Source organism: Rhipicephalus sanguineus, chromosome 1, assembly GCF_013339695.2.
Source record: "Rhipicephalus sanguineus isolate Rsan-2018 chromosome 1, BIME_Rsan_1.4, whole genome shotgun sequence".
Classification (NCBI taxonomy): domain Eukaryota; kingdom Metazoa; phylum Arthropoda; class Arachnida; order Ixodida; family Ixodidae; genus Rhipicephalus; species Rhipicephalus sanguineus.
Window position 1 is genome coordinate 135,372,271 of NC_051176.1, and position 18,275 is coordinate 135,390,545.

General features: G+C 44.0%; 1 protein-coding gene across 1 annotated transcript in view; it reads right to left on the reverse strand.

The window, feature by feature from the left end:
* LOC119398756 (pancreatic lipase-related protein 2) overlaps nucleotides 1-16,486 on the reverse strand; it is a gene marked incomplete at its 5' end in the record, with an annotated part of 32,734 nt that extends 16,248 nt beyond the window's left edge. The window contains 2 exons of the mRNA XM_049412104.1: nucleotides 2,920-3,048; nucleotides 16,442-16,486. Of these exons, the coding sequence (XP_049268061.1) occupies nucleotides 2,920-3,048; nucleotides 16,442-16,486 (174 nt within the window). The remainder of the gene's footprint in view (nucleotides 1-2,919; nucleotides 3,049-16,441) is intronic.
* Nucleotides 16,487-18,275: the final 1,789 nt, after the last annotated feature.

Sequence of the window (18,275 nt, forward strand, 5' to 3'; positions counted from 1 at the left end):
CGATAGCCACAAATTGGAATGTTATATGAAGTAAGGCTAGTAGCTGACTCCTTTAGGATCCGATCTGGCGTAACTCTACGAAACGCTTGCATATGGAAATATGGCCGCTCCATTGAGCGAAGTGGTTTTCGTGTTGTCTGTCGCTTCAACGCGAAGCAAATAGTGAGAGCACAGCAGGTGTACAATGGTATGACCATCTACTGATCTCTGGCGAGATAGCGTGCCCTCCAGCGTTCGCGACCACGCCTGTTTGATCAGTTTGTAGTTGCCGCCAAAGCGACGCAGCCCCCCTCCCCCCAACGGCATCCCTTCATGATCCTGGCCCGCCGCCGGCGGGCGGCGCATTTCATCTCTGCTTGAGCCATGATCGTCTGCAGCCTTCGTAAGCTTTCACTCGCACATAGAACATACGACGTACTGGGCGATGTTATCAATTTGGACTTTATACAGAACATGACGGCGACGGCAAAAAATGTGCCTTGAGCGTGTCGATAGAATTGCTGTCGCAGCAAAAGTGGCGACGATGGTGCCACTATATCCCAGCGAGCGAAGAGAAACGCACGCCGATACTTACAAAACGAAGTAAACAAAAAACGAAGCCAATAGAGTGGTGTACATATACAGATGTGCACATTGTGATTATTGAAACGCGACCGTTGACCATTCCGGTAAATCTGCCACCGGAGGGTGTTTTCAACACGGCGGAGTAATAAACGAAGTAAAAACGGTTTGGGAAGGCCATCCATGCAAAGAATCAGTGAAAGTAAGCCTAGGACTGCACCAAAGATTCCCTTCGTCTCACTTATTGCTCACACTTTATGTTGAGCGCATTTCTAGAACGACGACTGGATAACAGTGACTTAGGGTTTGAGTTCTCTTACGTGGTGCACAAACGCTGAAACAGGGAACATTCCTGGGCTGATGTATACGAACGACATAGTGTTACTACTAGCGGACAATGCAAGGCATTTACATAAATTGGCAAATGCTTGCGATAATGGAGGAACTTACCTATATATGCCTCAGTTTTAGCACAAAGAAATAAAAGAAATGAGGATTTTTGATTAAAACATGAATAAGTACATATATAAGATCTACCTAACAGCAAATCATCCACATAGTGAAGCATTGTAGCTACCTATAGTCGGATACAATTTAACAAGTCCGGAGAGGACCCGCCCAGATGGCGGAAGCGCGGCAGCCGATCGCCTCCGCAACTAAAAAAATAGTCCCGCCCACGCCCTCGACCATGCTCTCCGAAGTCGGGGACACCGGCCGCCCGGCTCATGACGTCCGTGCGGAGCGGGCACCCATTGGGGCATCATCCGCCTTTGAGAAGGAAGTGCAGCGGACTTGTAAAGTTGTATACGCATCTATAGGTGTATATATAAATGAGGTAAGACCTATGTAAGCATTCGATGAGATAATGTAAGAATACAGACGAAGCGAAATGCAGCGATAATGAAAAAGAGCTTTGGGGTCGAAATAAGCATGGAGTGCTGCGCGGAATCGGGAAAGCATTAATGGCACTAGCGCTAACGTTCGCGAATGCAGTTCAGGGCTTTAAATCGCTAGTACTGTCGGGGTTGGAGGTTAACCAAAGGGCAGTGAGCCTATATTTGTTGGGGCGCCTATAGAAAAAAGAAAAGAAAAACAGAACACAAGTGAAGTATTAAATGGTGTAATAGGAAGGACTTCGTTTGGACTGAGAAAAGCGCATAGTTATACTAGTTTTGAAGAGTGATATAGGAAGACAGATTAAAAACTCACATGGTCCCTTATGCATTAGGCTAAGACGTCTCGAAGGCGAATACTTTTTCTTCTTCTTCTTTCTCTTCTCGGTTGATGTATTTATCCTCCCCCAGCTTCGAAAGCGTTATGCACCCAAAGTGTTTTTGCACAGCCTCCAGGATCGGAGGCATTGCAAGCTTTCTGCACCTCACCTAGTTTAGCACTGCCTCCGGGATCGGCCCACCTTTGACCAAGCGACGATGTCATGTGATGACGCAATCATGTGACGTCACATTATGTGACGTCACAGTGACGTCATGATAACGTGATACGGCGACGGCAATTGTTTGCATCACTCGTGTTGACGCCGCCGACTCCGACGGCCAATTTTCGCGTTTGATGAGGCGTCTAAGGCTTTCGCCTTAAAAAAAAAAAGGTGGCTGAAGTACACAAGTGCACAAATGTTTGTACCTAAAAAGCATAGACACACAATGCAGAAAAAGGAAAAAAAAAATGTTGGAAACGAAGTACAGGGCAGGTGCTAGTGTAAATTGGCAACCAGGAGTGACGGGAACGATTGTGAGAAAAACAGACGCCAAATTGGATGTGAAGTATGAAAACAAGAAAAGCCACGCAGATTTGCAAATACAAGAAAACGAGAAATAAGAAAAGAAAGCTTGTATAACACGTGCGGCAGCGCTTTGCTATTTGAGGCCCAAGCAACCTGAGGTCGAAAGCATGCTGGAGCACATATTCGCTACAGGATGAAGCATGAGTCTGCGGCAACAAAAAAGTCCGTAAATTTCTCCGCACAACGTAATGTCATGACGTAATATTGACCCAACAGTACTCCTGGAAGGCATCTATCTTTCAGACACTTCAGGTTTGTAAGTGGATGGAAATATAACCAATGTGGCGGCTGAGGTATAAGAAAGAGGCATTTGGAATATTCTTGGAGAGAAAAGCAGGGAATATATCAATACAACAGAAGTTATTAGATGTGGACGTAACAGTATATCATTTAAATGCTTGTGCGAATAAAGAAAAACAAATAAGAAAAAAAAGGGAGCCACGATGCTGGTGTCATGGTCAGGAAGCCCCCTCGTGGGGTTCGCAAAGACAGCTTCGCTTTAAAAACGAAGCACGAACATAAAAATTAAAAACACACACGTATATTTTGATTCTTACATTGATGGCATCGGCCAGATTGCCTGGCAAGACACTATCCAAGAGCTCGACCGAGGCACCAACGAAGCGCGCTGCTTTTCCGGGCAACTTGATGCGGCCGTCCAAGTCACCGTCGGTGGTTGCTGGAGTCTGCAGATTGTGAACGCGCAATCGTATTTGAGGACAATTACGAAATGTTCTCGTGAATCTGAGGCTTCGCGAACGCGAACATTGCACTGTGTACAGTACAGGAGGTTTGTACAACGCCTTGTACTGACAACAAACAACAAACAAAATCATGTTTGCTGTCGGCTCTATAGAAGCATTCACTGCGCGGGCACCTAAGCAGTGTGGAACGAAGCGGAAAGATAAGTGCAAATACGCAGATTCTTCTTCAGTTACACTGAATAAAAATGTTCGTAGGACAAGTATATTAGAATGGAAAAGTAATGACGGATACTTACTTCAACAGCGTTATATTTATGGAAACAGCTTTTCTTAGATTTCAGAGATTGCGCGGTAGAGGCATAAAAAGGTAGATTTCCTTCTAAGAAAATCTACCTTTGTATCACCCAAAAGCCCGAAAGGAACACTCACAAAATCTTACTCCCAGTCTTTGGAACAATATGAGCTTCAATGATCTTGCGTGACAGCCTGTTCTGACAACAGTACACGCATACAACGCAGGATTTGCAGTGATGCGCGAGCCTGCCACTACGCGTGTTCTTAACGTTTTTGGCACGTTTTGTCATACGTTCATTGATGTAGCCACCTGTCTGACTTATGTGCTACTTGCTACGCAATAGGGGTATTTTATACACAACACTGCGAACGCAGCCAACTAATTGCACTTTAAGCCACAATAGCGAATTCCTTTACACGTTGCGATCTCTCTCAAGACGCTCACGCACAGAGGGGAGTTCGTGTACTTCATCCGTGAATTTATATATTCAGTCTTTGTGTGAGTTCTTGTGCACTGATAGTCATTGTACTTTGGTTGCTGAAGATCACGTCCCGTAGTTGCGTTTATTTATTTATTTATTTATTTATTTATTTATTTATTTATTTATTTATTTATTTATTTATTTATTGTACGCTGCAGTGCGTCATCTCTGCTTATGCGGTTTCCCAGTGCCCCGATAGCACATTGGCTTGAGCGCTGGTACTGAAATCAAGACGGCCCTCGCATGACGCCACAAGACAGATCGCTTATTCGTTTAACGACTTCTTTTAACGACTATTACCGATGCGGTTAGAACATATCTTGTAACTCAGAGACATAAAGGAGGCTTCATCTCATGGCATAAGGCACCGTGGAAAATCCAGCTTTGGCAAGCTCTATCGTTTATGTGAGGCTGCAGTGTAGTCGTGGCGAGGTTAACGCTTTCAAGCAATCGCTTGCGAAGGCAGGTGTAAAATTTACTTACCGTAACGTTATAGTTGGTCGCATTACGAGTGCTTGCTCCATACGCCACGGCAGCGCACAGTAACACCAGTAATGCCATGGTAGCTGCGAGTAAATAAAAAAAGAAATGAACAGATAATGCAGCAGTTGTAGCAGTTTCAATGTACAAAACTGAAACACTGTTCTATAACTAAAGACCAAATATCACGTTGTGAGGTGTTCCTACATCCTTAAAAAACGAAGCGTGTGTATCGAGGGACTTTGTCATTAATTGGATTACCTCCCTTGCACTTACTTGACGTTCTTTGAGGCGACCTGGAAACCTGGGCATGGTTATGGTTGCATGCCACTTTTCCTTCTAGATACGAGCTCTTCGAGTTTGAACAGCCCACGAAACGAGTGATTTTGAGCGAGGAAACAGCGCGACACCACCATATCGGTGACAAAATGGTGTCTTTCACAAACGTAGCAACACGCTCACCAGCAGCATTGTATAAGAACAAAGGCGAAATATTTCTTTCCTTTGAGAACGTATGGTAGCGTCAAAATGAGAGAACGTACAGCTGTTCCCTAAAGTGTGGAGAAAACTTTCTGTTGCTCGCTAACATGAGGGAGAAATGCCAAGAATTAAAAAAAAAGGCTTTCAGTTTTGCTTGGTGTTGAAACATACGCAAACACGCAGCTCCTTCACCCTTAAACGTCGTCCTTAATGAACGTGTATGTTTTACTGTTATCTTATAACGCGCCCTTTACTACTTGGCCGTTGCATCGCGTGATCCTACATGCCAGCGCACTAAACGCGCATAAATTCTCACTCGTCAGAAGAGGTATTGTGGCTCAGATGTTAAGCGGTAACAACATCAAACGTATTTCTGGCGTATTTCACCCTAGAGGTCAGCTACGCATATTTCACGCATAATATGTGATGTGAATTCTGTAATCAGAACTAAATGGCATATTTTTGTGCTTGTAACTTGATGCCAAAACCACGCATGCTGTAGTAACACACGCTAGACCACGCTCTGATGATGGTGCTGATGATGACCATCACGAGAATGTGGCTGAATGAGTGTTCTCTGATGAAGGCCGTTATCGTAATCATAATTATAATTGGTACATTTGATGCACCCTGCAGGACGAAGAATATAAAATATGCCTTAGTCCAGCTGATGCCATCGTACGCGCCCAAATTTATTCATTTTATTGCACTGCCGTCCATCAGCGCGTTCACATGTACTTGTTAATCAATCTGTAGCCTTAACGGACCATCTATTATTCGTTTTACACAATAATTAGCCTGCCAAACATCATTTGATTCTCTTAATCTCGACTGAAATTTTGGATTCCACGATTGTTCTTTGACCTACATCGTTGCCTTCCCGTCCCTTAACGTTATATCTAAGATTTCCTCCTATCGATTGTTGCGCGGTATTTATAGCTTTTTTTCTACCATCCTCATTAGCCTGCAAGTTTCTGCATGATATATTAGTAGTGCCGGTAGAATGTAATGATTGTATTTGTTTGTTTCGAAGACGGCGGTAAGCTGCCAATAATGGCTTAATAAAGTCTACTTTACGCGCTCTAACCCATGTCCGCCAGAACGGGAATTTCCCGCACCTACAAATCACTGCGGAGACATGATTTACGAGAGGGGGTAGGGGGGTTTAACAAGGGTGCGCTCGCCCGCATGCGCCTTCTAGATACATCTGTCGAAAGCTGCACAATAAAGCCTGTAGGCAAAACTTACTTGCACACAGTTAATCGTGGAGGCGCTTGTTACGCGAGCAGTTGCATGCGCTTGATAGGGTTGAGGCTTGGGCTAGTTGGTTCATGCTTATAAGTGGGGAAAAAACAGCGCTAAATTCCGCTTCTAAACCGCAGTAAACCGCTTCTTCCATTTGACTTGGCCCATTCAAAACTCGTTAATAGATTCATCGCACTGATGTGCCTCACGAACGTCTTAAGCAAATTATGTTTTCACTCGATGACAGACAGCTTTAACAAACAAATAGACCATCTTCAGGCAGCAGGGTATCCAAAGCATATGCTAATATCGGTAGCGGAATCGGTTCTCAGAAAGATAAAGGCTAACGGAAGGGATGTCCAGGAGTAAATGGAACCAGACAGAAGAGAAAACACAACTGCGAACCGGGTAGCGCATAGGTTAAAAAAGATAGGAAAACACGCTAATTTAAGAGTCGTATTTTCTGCGCCTAAATTACCCGCATTGTGTTCCAAAGCAAACGAAACAGGAAGGCAACCACAGTCGTGTCCCATAAAGCATGTAAACCGATTTGTGAACTGTATTGAAGGTGTCGTCTATTCAATCTCTTTGTCCTGTGGAAGAAAATATATAGGGCAAACAGGAAGATGCCTTAATGAACGACTAAAAGAGCATCACTACAACGTAAGTAGAGCAATTAGTGGCCATCTGGGCCTCCACTGCAGGGATTGTGGCTGAAAACCAATCTTTTCCGAAACAACGGTAATAGCAAGAAACAAAGATAATAGGACTAGAGAAATAATTGAAGCGGCAGAAATAGAACGTATCAAGGCTAACTGTGTGAGTATGCCATCTGTAACCCTTTCACAAAAAGAAATAGATTTTTTGAACCGTAGGTGATATGTATAGCACAATGTTTGTGGCGCTAAGCGGTGATGCATGTCGACGAGAGATAGGGACACAGACACAAAACTCTTATCTTTCTTTCTATTTTTGACTGTCAAGGTATACATGTGCCCACATGTCGAAAAATAAAATCAGATGTAAGTCAGCGCTGTTGTCGTGCCTTCTTCATCTTGTGTGTCCTGTCAGAATTTTGCGCTGTTTTTTTCCCCACTTATATGCATGGGCTTGAGCCACGTAAGAAGGATTAGCATCTCCCTCGCCCACACCAACACAGCTGCTGCTCACGTAGATCTCGTGTTTAAACCCTTGCCTGCCTAGGAACAAATGCGGAAAGTTAAATATGGAGTCGGACACTATCGTGTGTCACCGGCTGCGACGGCTCAGTGCCTGTGCCACGCGATCGCGGTATCGATCATTGGCCTTGGCGCTCATAATCTAATTGTGGTTTCATATATGTAAAAAAATGAAAGCGTGCGCTCGGATTCCGGTAAACAAAGTTTATTCGGAGCCCTTCGCTACCTGCTAAGCTCGTGGACCCGTGTTCTATTCGCGACCACGGCGACGACATTTCGTAGGGGTCGAAATGCAAAAACACCCGTGCACTTATATTTAGGTGCCCGTTAAGAACCCCAGGTAGTCTAGAGGACCGCGCAGCCCCCCACTATGTACGGCATGCCTCATAATCGTATTGTGGCTCTGGCCCATGAAACCGCCGAAATTATTGTTATTATTAGCCTTCTACAACAGCTTCCCAGATCTCCAGTAATATCATCTTTGGGACGGTAAACCCTGCGGAAGTTCAAATCCATCGCGTGTTATAAAGTTTCTTGACGATAGATAAAAAAAAAACCACCAGGCCTGCACGGAACATGCAGCACAGTCATAGCGAAAGCTGTAAGAGTGGCCTTTATAGTACGCCATAAATCATCATAAATTTTGTGAAGTACGGAAGCCCCCACTATGCCATTATTCGTTATTCTGCTGAGAACCGTGGTACCCGCTACACATCTCATATGACATTATGTGGACATGCTGTGGCTGATGACGATGAAGAATTATGGATGAACAATTTGGTTTGGATCGGAAGCTTTAAACGACCCATTCTTTAGGCAATTCGCATTGTGCCGCCTGGTTGTAATTTTACTCTTGTACCGTGCTATATTGCATATGCCAACACGATTCCCTGCCTGACATGACGCATGTATAGAGTGTTTTTGCGAAGAGTTTCAAGCACCAGCCTGGCTCTGCGGTAGAATACTCGACTGTCACGGCAAAAAAATTATAGCACCCTTTTTCAAAATATACATCTAGGCAAAGCAGTTGCTGAAATCTGTGGCACTACGCAATGAACAGTTATATTCTAAAGGAGAAAAACAACGCTTACAAAAAGACTACAAGACACGATGAGAAGGTTTTCCCTTCCGTTTTAATTAAATTTTTTCTTCCATGCGTGTCTACACGGTAGGGGCGTCTTAAAAGAATACTATAAAGAAACCAATAATAATTACCGCAAGAAAAATCAGGGCCTTGAGTTACCCCTCTTGCCTAAGAAAGTAAACGAACAAGAAATAAAGAGTGTGCTCTCACTTGCTCATTTATAGCTCGATGAGCGGTGTTTCCCTTTTCCTAGCGGATGCCCCGGAAAAGCCTGGCACTAGAATTACCTCACTTCTTCTTGGTGCTTAGCATACTCAAGAAAAAAAAATAAAGAAACAGGTTTATTCCGCAGCCATCAGTGATGTAACGGCCTTCAAGTACGTACACTCGTGATATCTTTTTCTTGCATCCTTTTCCCATGCTGTAACAGTCTGACGTTTCTTAGCCAACAAAGCACGTAAAAAGATGTACACCCTCTTGAGTAAATGCAACCTTCAGCAGGTCGTGGTCGACGATTTCTGACGTATTTGCTCCACGCTGTTATGACTGCAAGGCGTACACCATTAACGAGAATTTTCGTCCTTTTGTTCCTAGGTGTGTGTGTGTGTGTGTGTGTGTGTGTGTGTGCGTGTGTGTGCGTGTGTGTGCGTGTGTGTGTGTGTGTGTTGTTTTTTTTTTATCAGTGGTCACTCGACTTCGCCAATAATATGTGCTTAGTCCTGATCGACGGCAGTTCTCTTTTACAAACAATCGTAGCGTGAGGTCTTTCTGGGAATAAGGGTCCTGATTTGCGCAGTGCCATGGGTAATTTTACACAAATTTTCGACTGATCGGCGTAGCGCGGCATAATATATGTTGTAAGATACTTTGTACAACGCTGTTAAGACTGAGCTGTTAAGACTGAGCGAACGGGTCTTATCTACGTCTTATTGATTCTAGCGCGGAAGTATACGCCGCCCTTGCGTGTGTGTGCCACGCAGCCACGGAACAATTAGCAACCTGGAAGTGCCATATCAGAGCCAGATGGCTTCCTATACTTTGCGCAAGCCACTATCACGGTCAAATGTGAGCGGCCTTTCGGGCGGACGCAGCCTTATAGAGCAGCTGGCCCTGGTAGATAAAAGACCCTTTGTTAAAAAGCACTATTGGAAAAAATTCCTTCTCTCCCTTTGAACGAAGGGCGAGCGAGCGAAAATCAGTTCTCGTTGAGAAAACAAGAACGGAAATAAGTTATCGAAGGTCATACGAATGCTTCTTTAAGATAAACAGCAGCACTCGCAGGCTTTAAAAATTGAGAACACAGTCTCCGTCGGGAACAAGAATAAAAGTACAGGAACCAGCTGCAGCGACGAACAAATAGAAAAAGAGTTGAAGGCAAAATGACTACCGAAATTATATGATTTTGCGCAAGGTTCAACCATAAAAACTGCATTTCTTTCAGATACTATATTCCGTGTTACCACAATGACGTCAAGACGCCTGTTGTATCTTGCTTAACGTAATGAACGGCGCAAGCCGGAAATGATACAGGTTTCGATCAATAAAAGGACCATTTACCGCCGTGGCCCTATTGAGAACGCAACATTAACATGAAACCCCCAGCGGCGCATACGTACAGCCTACTCCGCAGCCGCCCGGAGAAGCAAAGCAGGAGGGACGTAAGCAGGCTCGTGCGAGTTTTTACCACGTAGACTAGCGTTTCAGCAATCTGAGTCGATAATAGATGATGCGCCATGACGATAGAAAAGGACTTCTGCATGTACGTGAAACAACGATTTATGTACCTTACGTGTAGTAAACGTCTGTACACACAGCAACAGCCTCTGTTGGTCACCTGGTACCCGCAAGGACACTGTTCTGCACTCCCTGCATGCTGCAAGTCTGCGACAGCCCTGTTTCTTTTTGTTTGTCTTAATTAACACGCGCCCTGATCGGACTAAGCAACCACTTGGCCGAGCTAAGTAAAACCATCTGCGTCCGAGTGAGGCCCGCTTTGCAAGGCGCCATTAAACGCGGTCGACCGGTAATTTGCGACTAGCTATCGTACTCTGTTACATAGCTTAAGCGCTGAGTGGCGAAGTAACCTTGGACGTCAAGCTCAAATGAGTGAAAACCAGTGCCCACATGATCAAAAAGACAAAGAGAAAGAAAAAAAGAAACGACGGTTTTTGGATAGAATTCTCTCGAAAAACAGTCTAGGGTCAATCGTGACGCCAGGCTTACTATTAACGAAGGTCCCCGGCCAATGGCGAGAAGCTCACGAAGTAAATCATTTGTGAATTCGGGTGCTAGTTCTTAGTCGCGTTATGTGCCAGCTAGGAATATGAATTCACCAACTAATTTTGTTTTTACGCATGCGAACCCCTATACGTCTAGTTCGCACTGTTGTCCGAGCTCTTTCTATGTCAACGACCACATGATGCTAAACTACTGGCATGCATCGCGAATCAGCGTCCATCTTCTCGGTACATTCTGTGTGTTCCATTGAAGGACATGCTTACATAGAGCAACGCAGGTTCGCTATGTAACACTGCAGCAACTTCATTTGGATACAAGAGATCTAAGTTCCTTCTTTCCCCTACTGAAATACATGCGGGACACACTGGTTCGTGATTTCTGTCAATTTTAACGAGCTGGCAATGAAGAGCGAATATAAGATGATTGGCTCCCTGGTCATCATTCAGGGTCATCACTGTTCCCAATCTTTATTGAATTCTTCCACATTTACGTTATTATGCAGATATAAAATCGTATGAATCGAGTACATGCTTGATTTTCGTTTTCCGTAATGTTCTTTTTTTTGATAGTGGATAATTAAGAGCCTTTTTCGAAAGAAATGACGACCCAGATAAATCCAACAGAGTGACTAACACACATGTACCACCGACAAATGGCCTGTGTCACGTCGGCGCACTGTTTTATTGTGACATTTACTGAGGTTCACACTACTTAAAGACACATTAACGAGCTCCATGATGTCGAAATTGAACCGGAGCCCCCCGCTACAGGGTCTTTCATTATCATAAGGTTGTATTGTAGACAATTATTATGTAAGGTGCCGCGCAAAATGGAAAAATGGCGGAAAGATCACTAGGTCTTATCCCTCGTCCCGCCATTTCTCGTGCATTTTGCGCACTACTTTCACAGCATGAAACAATTATTCCTTTAAAAAAATCAGGAGCCCTTCCCCAATCGTGAAAATTGGGGCAATCGAAGCTTGGCGGGGGCGTGCCTAACGTACTGCTTTTCTTTCTTTCTTTCTTTCTTTCTTTCTTTCTTTCTTTCTTTCTTTCTTTCTTTCTTTCTTTCTTTCTTTCTTTCTTTCTTTCTTTCTTTCTTTCTTTCTTTCTTTCTTTCTTTCTTTCTTTCTTTCTTTCTCAGGTAACGGCCGTCCCCAGAACGCTGTTTTCGGGTTGAATCGACTTGGCGTCTTTCCCGTTCGTTCCAGCGTTCGTCAACTTGTAGAACGGCCCAACGAAAGGACCATCACGCGATCATGAAAACGCGTGTTAGGAATTCGATTTTTGCGAAGTCGGAACTTTCCTATAATGTGCAATTCCTGATATCAACGTTACGCGTTGTCCAGGAGATCGCTTTCAGTCCGCCAGCACGAAATATTTCAATGAAGCGCCCATAGCAAGAATACTGCTTCCAAATTGTTTTTGCATCCTCGGTAGAACGCATCCGTATGCTTCAGTTCAGTTCACATCCGGCAAGCATGAGCGTGTGACCTGGTGTTCAAGGCACTCGCTTTCGGACAGGGGGACGCGTGTCCGAACCTCACCCCCGGAAAGTAAATTTATTTTATTTTATTTATTATTTCTTTGGTGCGCGCCAGCTATGGGTGAGGAGGGAACACCGCCATCACCAGCTACACAGGTTAGTCAATACAAGCTTCGCTTGAAAAATATGCTTCTGTTGCGATGACAAGACTGGAACTGCTTGCTCGAATGATTGTTACTTTCATCGTCAGTGAGAGAAGCGCCACTATTCATATGTTGAAGGACAGAAGATTACTTTTGAGGGCCCCTTTTTTTTGTTAGACACAATATTAATCAGAATTGTCTTTTACTATTCATATGTTGTAGTTCAGAGACAGTTTTCACCACAATTGCAGAATAGACGAAATACGAAACGTCGTGCCTTCGTCTTTGCTTTAGTTAAACGCTCTCAAACGCAGATTTTACCGCAGGACACCGATGTGGCTCGGGTCATCGGCCATAGATGGATACGCACTCGGGGCATTGGCTTCAAGGTCCGTGTTAATGAAAAGCTCTTGCGCCAATGCCCTTTGTAAAGGCAAATTGCAGCAAATCCTGATGCAGGGCATATTGCTAGAGAGACGTTCTTAAACTGCGCGAAATGACCAGGACACAAGCAAGAAAACACAGAGAACAATACGAGCGCAGTGTGTTTTCTCTGTGTTTTCTTGCTTGTGTCCTGGTCATTTCGCGCAATTTAAGAACGTCTAACGGTAATGAACCAACTAGCCCGCCAGAACGTATTACTGATGCTAGAGAGACGATGCCTGGCCAGTAGCGAAGAACATTTCTGAAATAAATGCTTTGTGAGCTCGGCCTCGAGGGCCAATTAACCGTTTTGGTTTTCACAATTCCATCAACTTATTCTTTCAGATGTTCTCTTTGCCATTAGACCACCAACTTCGCTAATGATGCCTTCAGCATGAGAATTAGCCGGCTCTGGTCATTACAAACAATTACGAAAAAGTGCGTGTGATGAACACGTGCCCAGGTGAAGGTGGCACTCTGAATACACCAGCGACGTGTGAAGTAGATGATACGTTTGTAGTTTAGTACGCACACGAAATATACCACCGAGAGCAGACCACCCCCCAATAGTGCGCAAATGACTGAACATCGTAGATGAAATGTAGAGGTGACGTGTTCAGCTCCCGCTGGCGGCAAACTGTCTTCCGCTTTCACTCCCATAGTCCTTATAAATTCGAGATTTAAATAGTAAAAGGTGAATTAAACTGTATACTCTATCTGTGACTTCGTCCACCGTTGCCGTGGTTGTTGCAAATAAAAAATTGATTCCTTTGGTGATGTGAATCTTCTCGCTTATTTATGTAGTGCACGAGTGAGAGAAGACCACTGCGCGCACTGGTTTCATTTGTGATATGTGAAGCAAAGTTTCAAAGTGTGAACCTTTCCCATTTATTGTCAAACGTCTATTTTTCACCTACGAACCAGGGTCCGTATTCATTAAAACCTTCGCTGCAAGAAGTGACCGTAAGATAAAACACCGGGCAGTCTTGGCGATGAACATATTACTATACTCGATTACAAGCTAAGAAAAGATGTCGGCTCCACCCGCCGCCATCGCTGTCCCTCCCGCAGATAATTCGCATAAGTGCTCTGTCCAACTCATTTTCGTGACGTGAAACACTTCTAGAGTGTTTCAGATAGCTGACTTTCCCATACAGACTCGCGCTTGTGTCGCTCGTTTTAGATAAAAAAATTGAACGCCCTGCTAAACTTCGTTAGGGATTTAGGCATGGCTGTTTAGCCAAACGTAATAGTTTATATAGTAATGACGAACCTTTAACTCTTGATATGCGTAGTATTTAAATTAGGTGAAACTACTTACAGTCCGAGCGGAAACCAGCTAGCACGACTGTCTTTGATAGGCAAGGGCAGGCGCGCCGCGGTTCTGTGGGCAGAGCTGGCATTTTTTCTTGCGTTGTAACGTAAGTGAACACGGCTTGACAAGGACAAATAGCACTGAAAACGAAAATATTTGTGACTTCGGTCCCAGAAAACTATTGCGGGAAAAAAATACATAGAGAACATAAACGGTCAAGCACAGGCTGTGTATGTCCCTCTACGTTGACCCCCGTCGACCATGTTTTTCGTCTTGATTTCTCTTCCTTTTCAACATTCGCCGTTACTTGGCTCACAGGTCAGATTTAAAAAAAAATGACGGGAAGCAAACACGTTAGAAAATGTTATTCCCTTTCGCTTTTCTAGAGTACGCGATGAGGATGAGACTTGTCTTACAAGGGGCGTTTGCTGTACGTAAACACAATACAACGTTAACGCTATCACAGATAAACGTGTACTCAAGGAGGAACGTTCTAACTGACACGTGTAGAAGTATTAGCCGTGTACTACACCTACACATTTTAACCGAAGAAGAGCGTGCTCGCAGTCTTTAAGCCACACTATGTTCCTGAGAACGTAACGTGCAGAAGCTTTGAAATGGAGATCGACAGAGAACAGAAGCGGCGGAAGCTATAGACAAAGTGTGCCACAGCGATTACATTTGCGGAGCATGCTTGTAAGTGCACTTTTAGTTGTTTCCACTGATTAAGTGTAACATAGTCTTAAAAATGCCCCTCTTGCTGGCTGCAATTTCAGGGGAAATGGTGTAGAGCGAAAGAAGAGCGCCGGCTCTTCCTTCGCCCGAGCTACTTGCCACTGTTGTGTAATCAATGGCCGCCGACAAATGAGCAGGCAGCAGTTACGAACGAAAAGCGCTGTGCACTCGGCCCCTGAAGTGGGGAACCTTCCGACGTAACTATACGCTCAGTAATAGCATCGACAGAAAAAAAAATGTATCAAATAACAGGAAGAAGTAACAACCTTTTAAAATCATCGCGGCGTTGAGATTCGCACAATATCTCAAATTCCAGATGAAATTCTGATGTATGTTTGAGTATACTGATAAAGCATAACTGCCATACACATTCTGAAGTAAAAAAAAAAAAAAAACCCTTATTCAGTGTTCACGTCTGAAATTCGTCGATGTAGTTTTTAGTTGTCCGTAAAATTTCCAGCCTAGATTTAACTAGAGTGATTTGAGAGAGCGCTCTGGAACACGCGCTGAACTCAACGCCAGAATTATGATAAAAGCGTTCTTAAGCATTCGCCTTACGGTCTGGGGTTCCTCTCAGTTTGTTCCATGACCACAAGGCCATGCGTGATAGTCAAATGCAAGTTTGGAATAGAGTCGACAATGGTTGCAATGCGCGCTTGTTGGTGAATCATTTGAACATCTTTGATGTAGCGCGAAACGACACACGGACACGTGAAGGCACATAAGGACACCACATAGTGCTGCGTGGTGTCCTTATGTCTTCTTGTGCGTATGTGTGTTGTTTCGCGCTACATCTAAGTTGTTTAGAATGGAGCTTCTTGCAAAGCCACGTGCGCCTTCCAAGGCACTTTTATTGCTCTGGAACGAACCCCCCAGGAAAGTTAAAAAAAAATACAGAGGGAAAGAAAAAATATCGCTGAAGCACATACAACGTTGCGTTCGAGTGCGTGTGTTCTGATTCGACCGATACGCCGCATCGGAAAGGTGTCACGGTCATTAGTACCGAGAGCTTTTCGGATAACTAATTTCGTTTTAATTGCCACCTTTGATAACGCACTGCACACTCTGTCATCCTTGAACCTTGTTCTTTTTTAAAGACCGCTGAAATCGCACAGACAAGAGGGAGCGTAACTGCGACCGTTCCTTTGTTCTCTCCTGTCTGTGTGAATTTATCGATGTTTAAAAATCATGAATTCCCCGTGTTCTTAGGTTTGGGTTCACCTTAAAAAACGACGGGTGGTCAAAATAAATCCGCAGTCCCCCACTACGGCGTTCTTCATAATCATAGCGTGTTTTGGCACGTAAAACAGTAGGATTTAACATTTAGAAGATGGATTTGTATAAACTAGCTCGAGCAGACATCCTTTTCAGTCAGTTTTGTTTTCTTATGGGGCACGATAACCTCAAACTGCGTTGTACCGTGGGAGTCGGGCTTGCACCAGTTCGTTGGGAACGTCTGGATCGTTGCTAGCTATGTCCCCAATGCTGCAACGTATACAGGGAGCCTATAAATTCAAATGCTTCTATATAGGCTCCCTAACTCGGATGGGGGCCATCATCGCAGCTTCCCTTCTGACTCCTTGTTTTCCCATTCACACGGATGCGCGCGCTCGTTCCAATGTCAAAACAAAAGTGGGAAGGGAACACACGCGCACGAGCACACGTCGGTTGCGTGGCAAAATAATCTCAATCATCTCATTTGTTTCTCGTTCACAACGCCTGCGGAGTCGTTATCTTGGCAATCTCGCCCAAAATGGTCAAATGGGGCGCGCGTACACAGAACAAGCTCTTACCTCCTGGCAAGTGTGCCGCGTCGTCAGAACCGATCGCAAGAAAAGTTATCGGCGTGCTGCCGCCGCTGCTTCGCGCATCTCAAAACGGCCTCCTCCACAGTGGGGGCGACTTCCTTTCGCAATATCTGGCCTCTCTTTCTTTTTCGCTTCTTTCATCCAAGGACGGTCGCTTATTACGTCAGCTCACGTTTTCAGTGCCCGCGGCATTCAACCTTGGAGAAACACGAGTGTGGTGCTCGAGCAGCTTCCGTCTGACCGTGGACGTTCCAGGATCGACGGTTCAAGGATCAACGTTTTGGAGAAGCATTTATTATTTACTGCCACCGGTTTTGTGCGTAGACATGTCACATTATCGCCGGACCAACAAAGATGGAGGTACACATATTGTTATCGATAACTTCGCCGATGCACGTGGTATTTGCGTTTGCTTCCGACGTATTATTAATCATTTTCGCGGATGTTCCGTATTTCTCAATCTGCACTGAGCGATTCCTAGCGTTGGGGATGATTACTTGACAAGCTTTACACGTTAGGGTTCAGTTGTGTTTCTTCACTGCTTCTAGAGAACTTCACCATGCATACCGAGTAAAATATGGGTAAATTTGCAACATGGGTTTGCAACATTGACTATTAATGCAATGTAACTATTAGTGCAATGAAATTATGCAATATGTTTTTAATGATTGCGAAAGCTGACGTGGAGGAGAATAAGTGGACAAAGTTTAGGAAATATAAAAAATGTTTTTTTTTTTTAAATTGTCCTCTGAAGTTTCCATTGTTCGGTGTTTTCTTGAATTTAGCCCGATCGTTTCTCTTTACTGAAAAGTGATATAAATATAAGATTCGGCAGTTTGGTAGACAAGTATGCGAAAAACGTAATGCGGCATTTTCGTCGCTCTGCTGCAAGGCTTTTTTGAGATAAAGACCTTCAAAGTAAAGAAAATAACGTTTCCTGGGCCAATTTTGAGGTTTTTTATAAAAACATCTACACTACACATAGAAATTAAAACTACCTGAGCAGAAGCAAAAACATGCATATATTTAGTTAAAAAATGTCAGCTACCTAACTTTAATATATTTTGTGCAATTCATAACGAAAGTTGGCCAAAACAGCAGAGCGGATGAGCGCACCACTTCACCTCTCCGTCATTATTGATTTTCGGTGCTTCGAAAAAATTTTTGGCGGCAAAACAAATTGCGGCGGATCTCTTCTTTCCACTCATCAGGCAAAAATATATAAAATTGTGAAATAAATTTAAGAGGTCGACCAGCCATCGTTTGTTTGATCTTACGTGGAATCACCCTATATATATATATTAGTGTAGTGATGCAAACTGTCTCTACAGCTTAACAAATGGTTGTGAATGTTACGCAAAAAAATAAAATAAATACATTATTTCGCTTGTATTTCGGGCATTTATTTATTGTGCCGATCCAATCCAGCCCTTACAAAATTGGTACTTTTGAAGCGATCTTTAAAAAAAAAAAAATATATATATATATGCATATGAGCCCGCTCTATATGGCTCACCACCCTATGAGGGGCTCCTCTCCAAGGAAGGGAGACTTTAAGCACTGGAAGCCCTCATTTCTTGTTCGTGTAGTGACGCGCTCGCCATCACGGCATCCCACTGTTCAGTTGTTGGGTTGAAAAGGGAAAAGGAAGGGGCAGATAGTAAGTATGCAGGAACATTTCTAAATGATATGATATAGCAGTGACGTGTGCAGAGGGCTGGGCGAACTGGGCTTTCTGGTGCACGACGAATGGGATCGAACAGAGGGGGCAGCTGGATGGACGCACACTTACTGAAAATGCATCGTTTTTACCTACAGT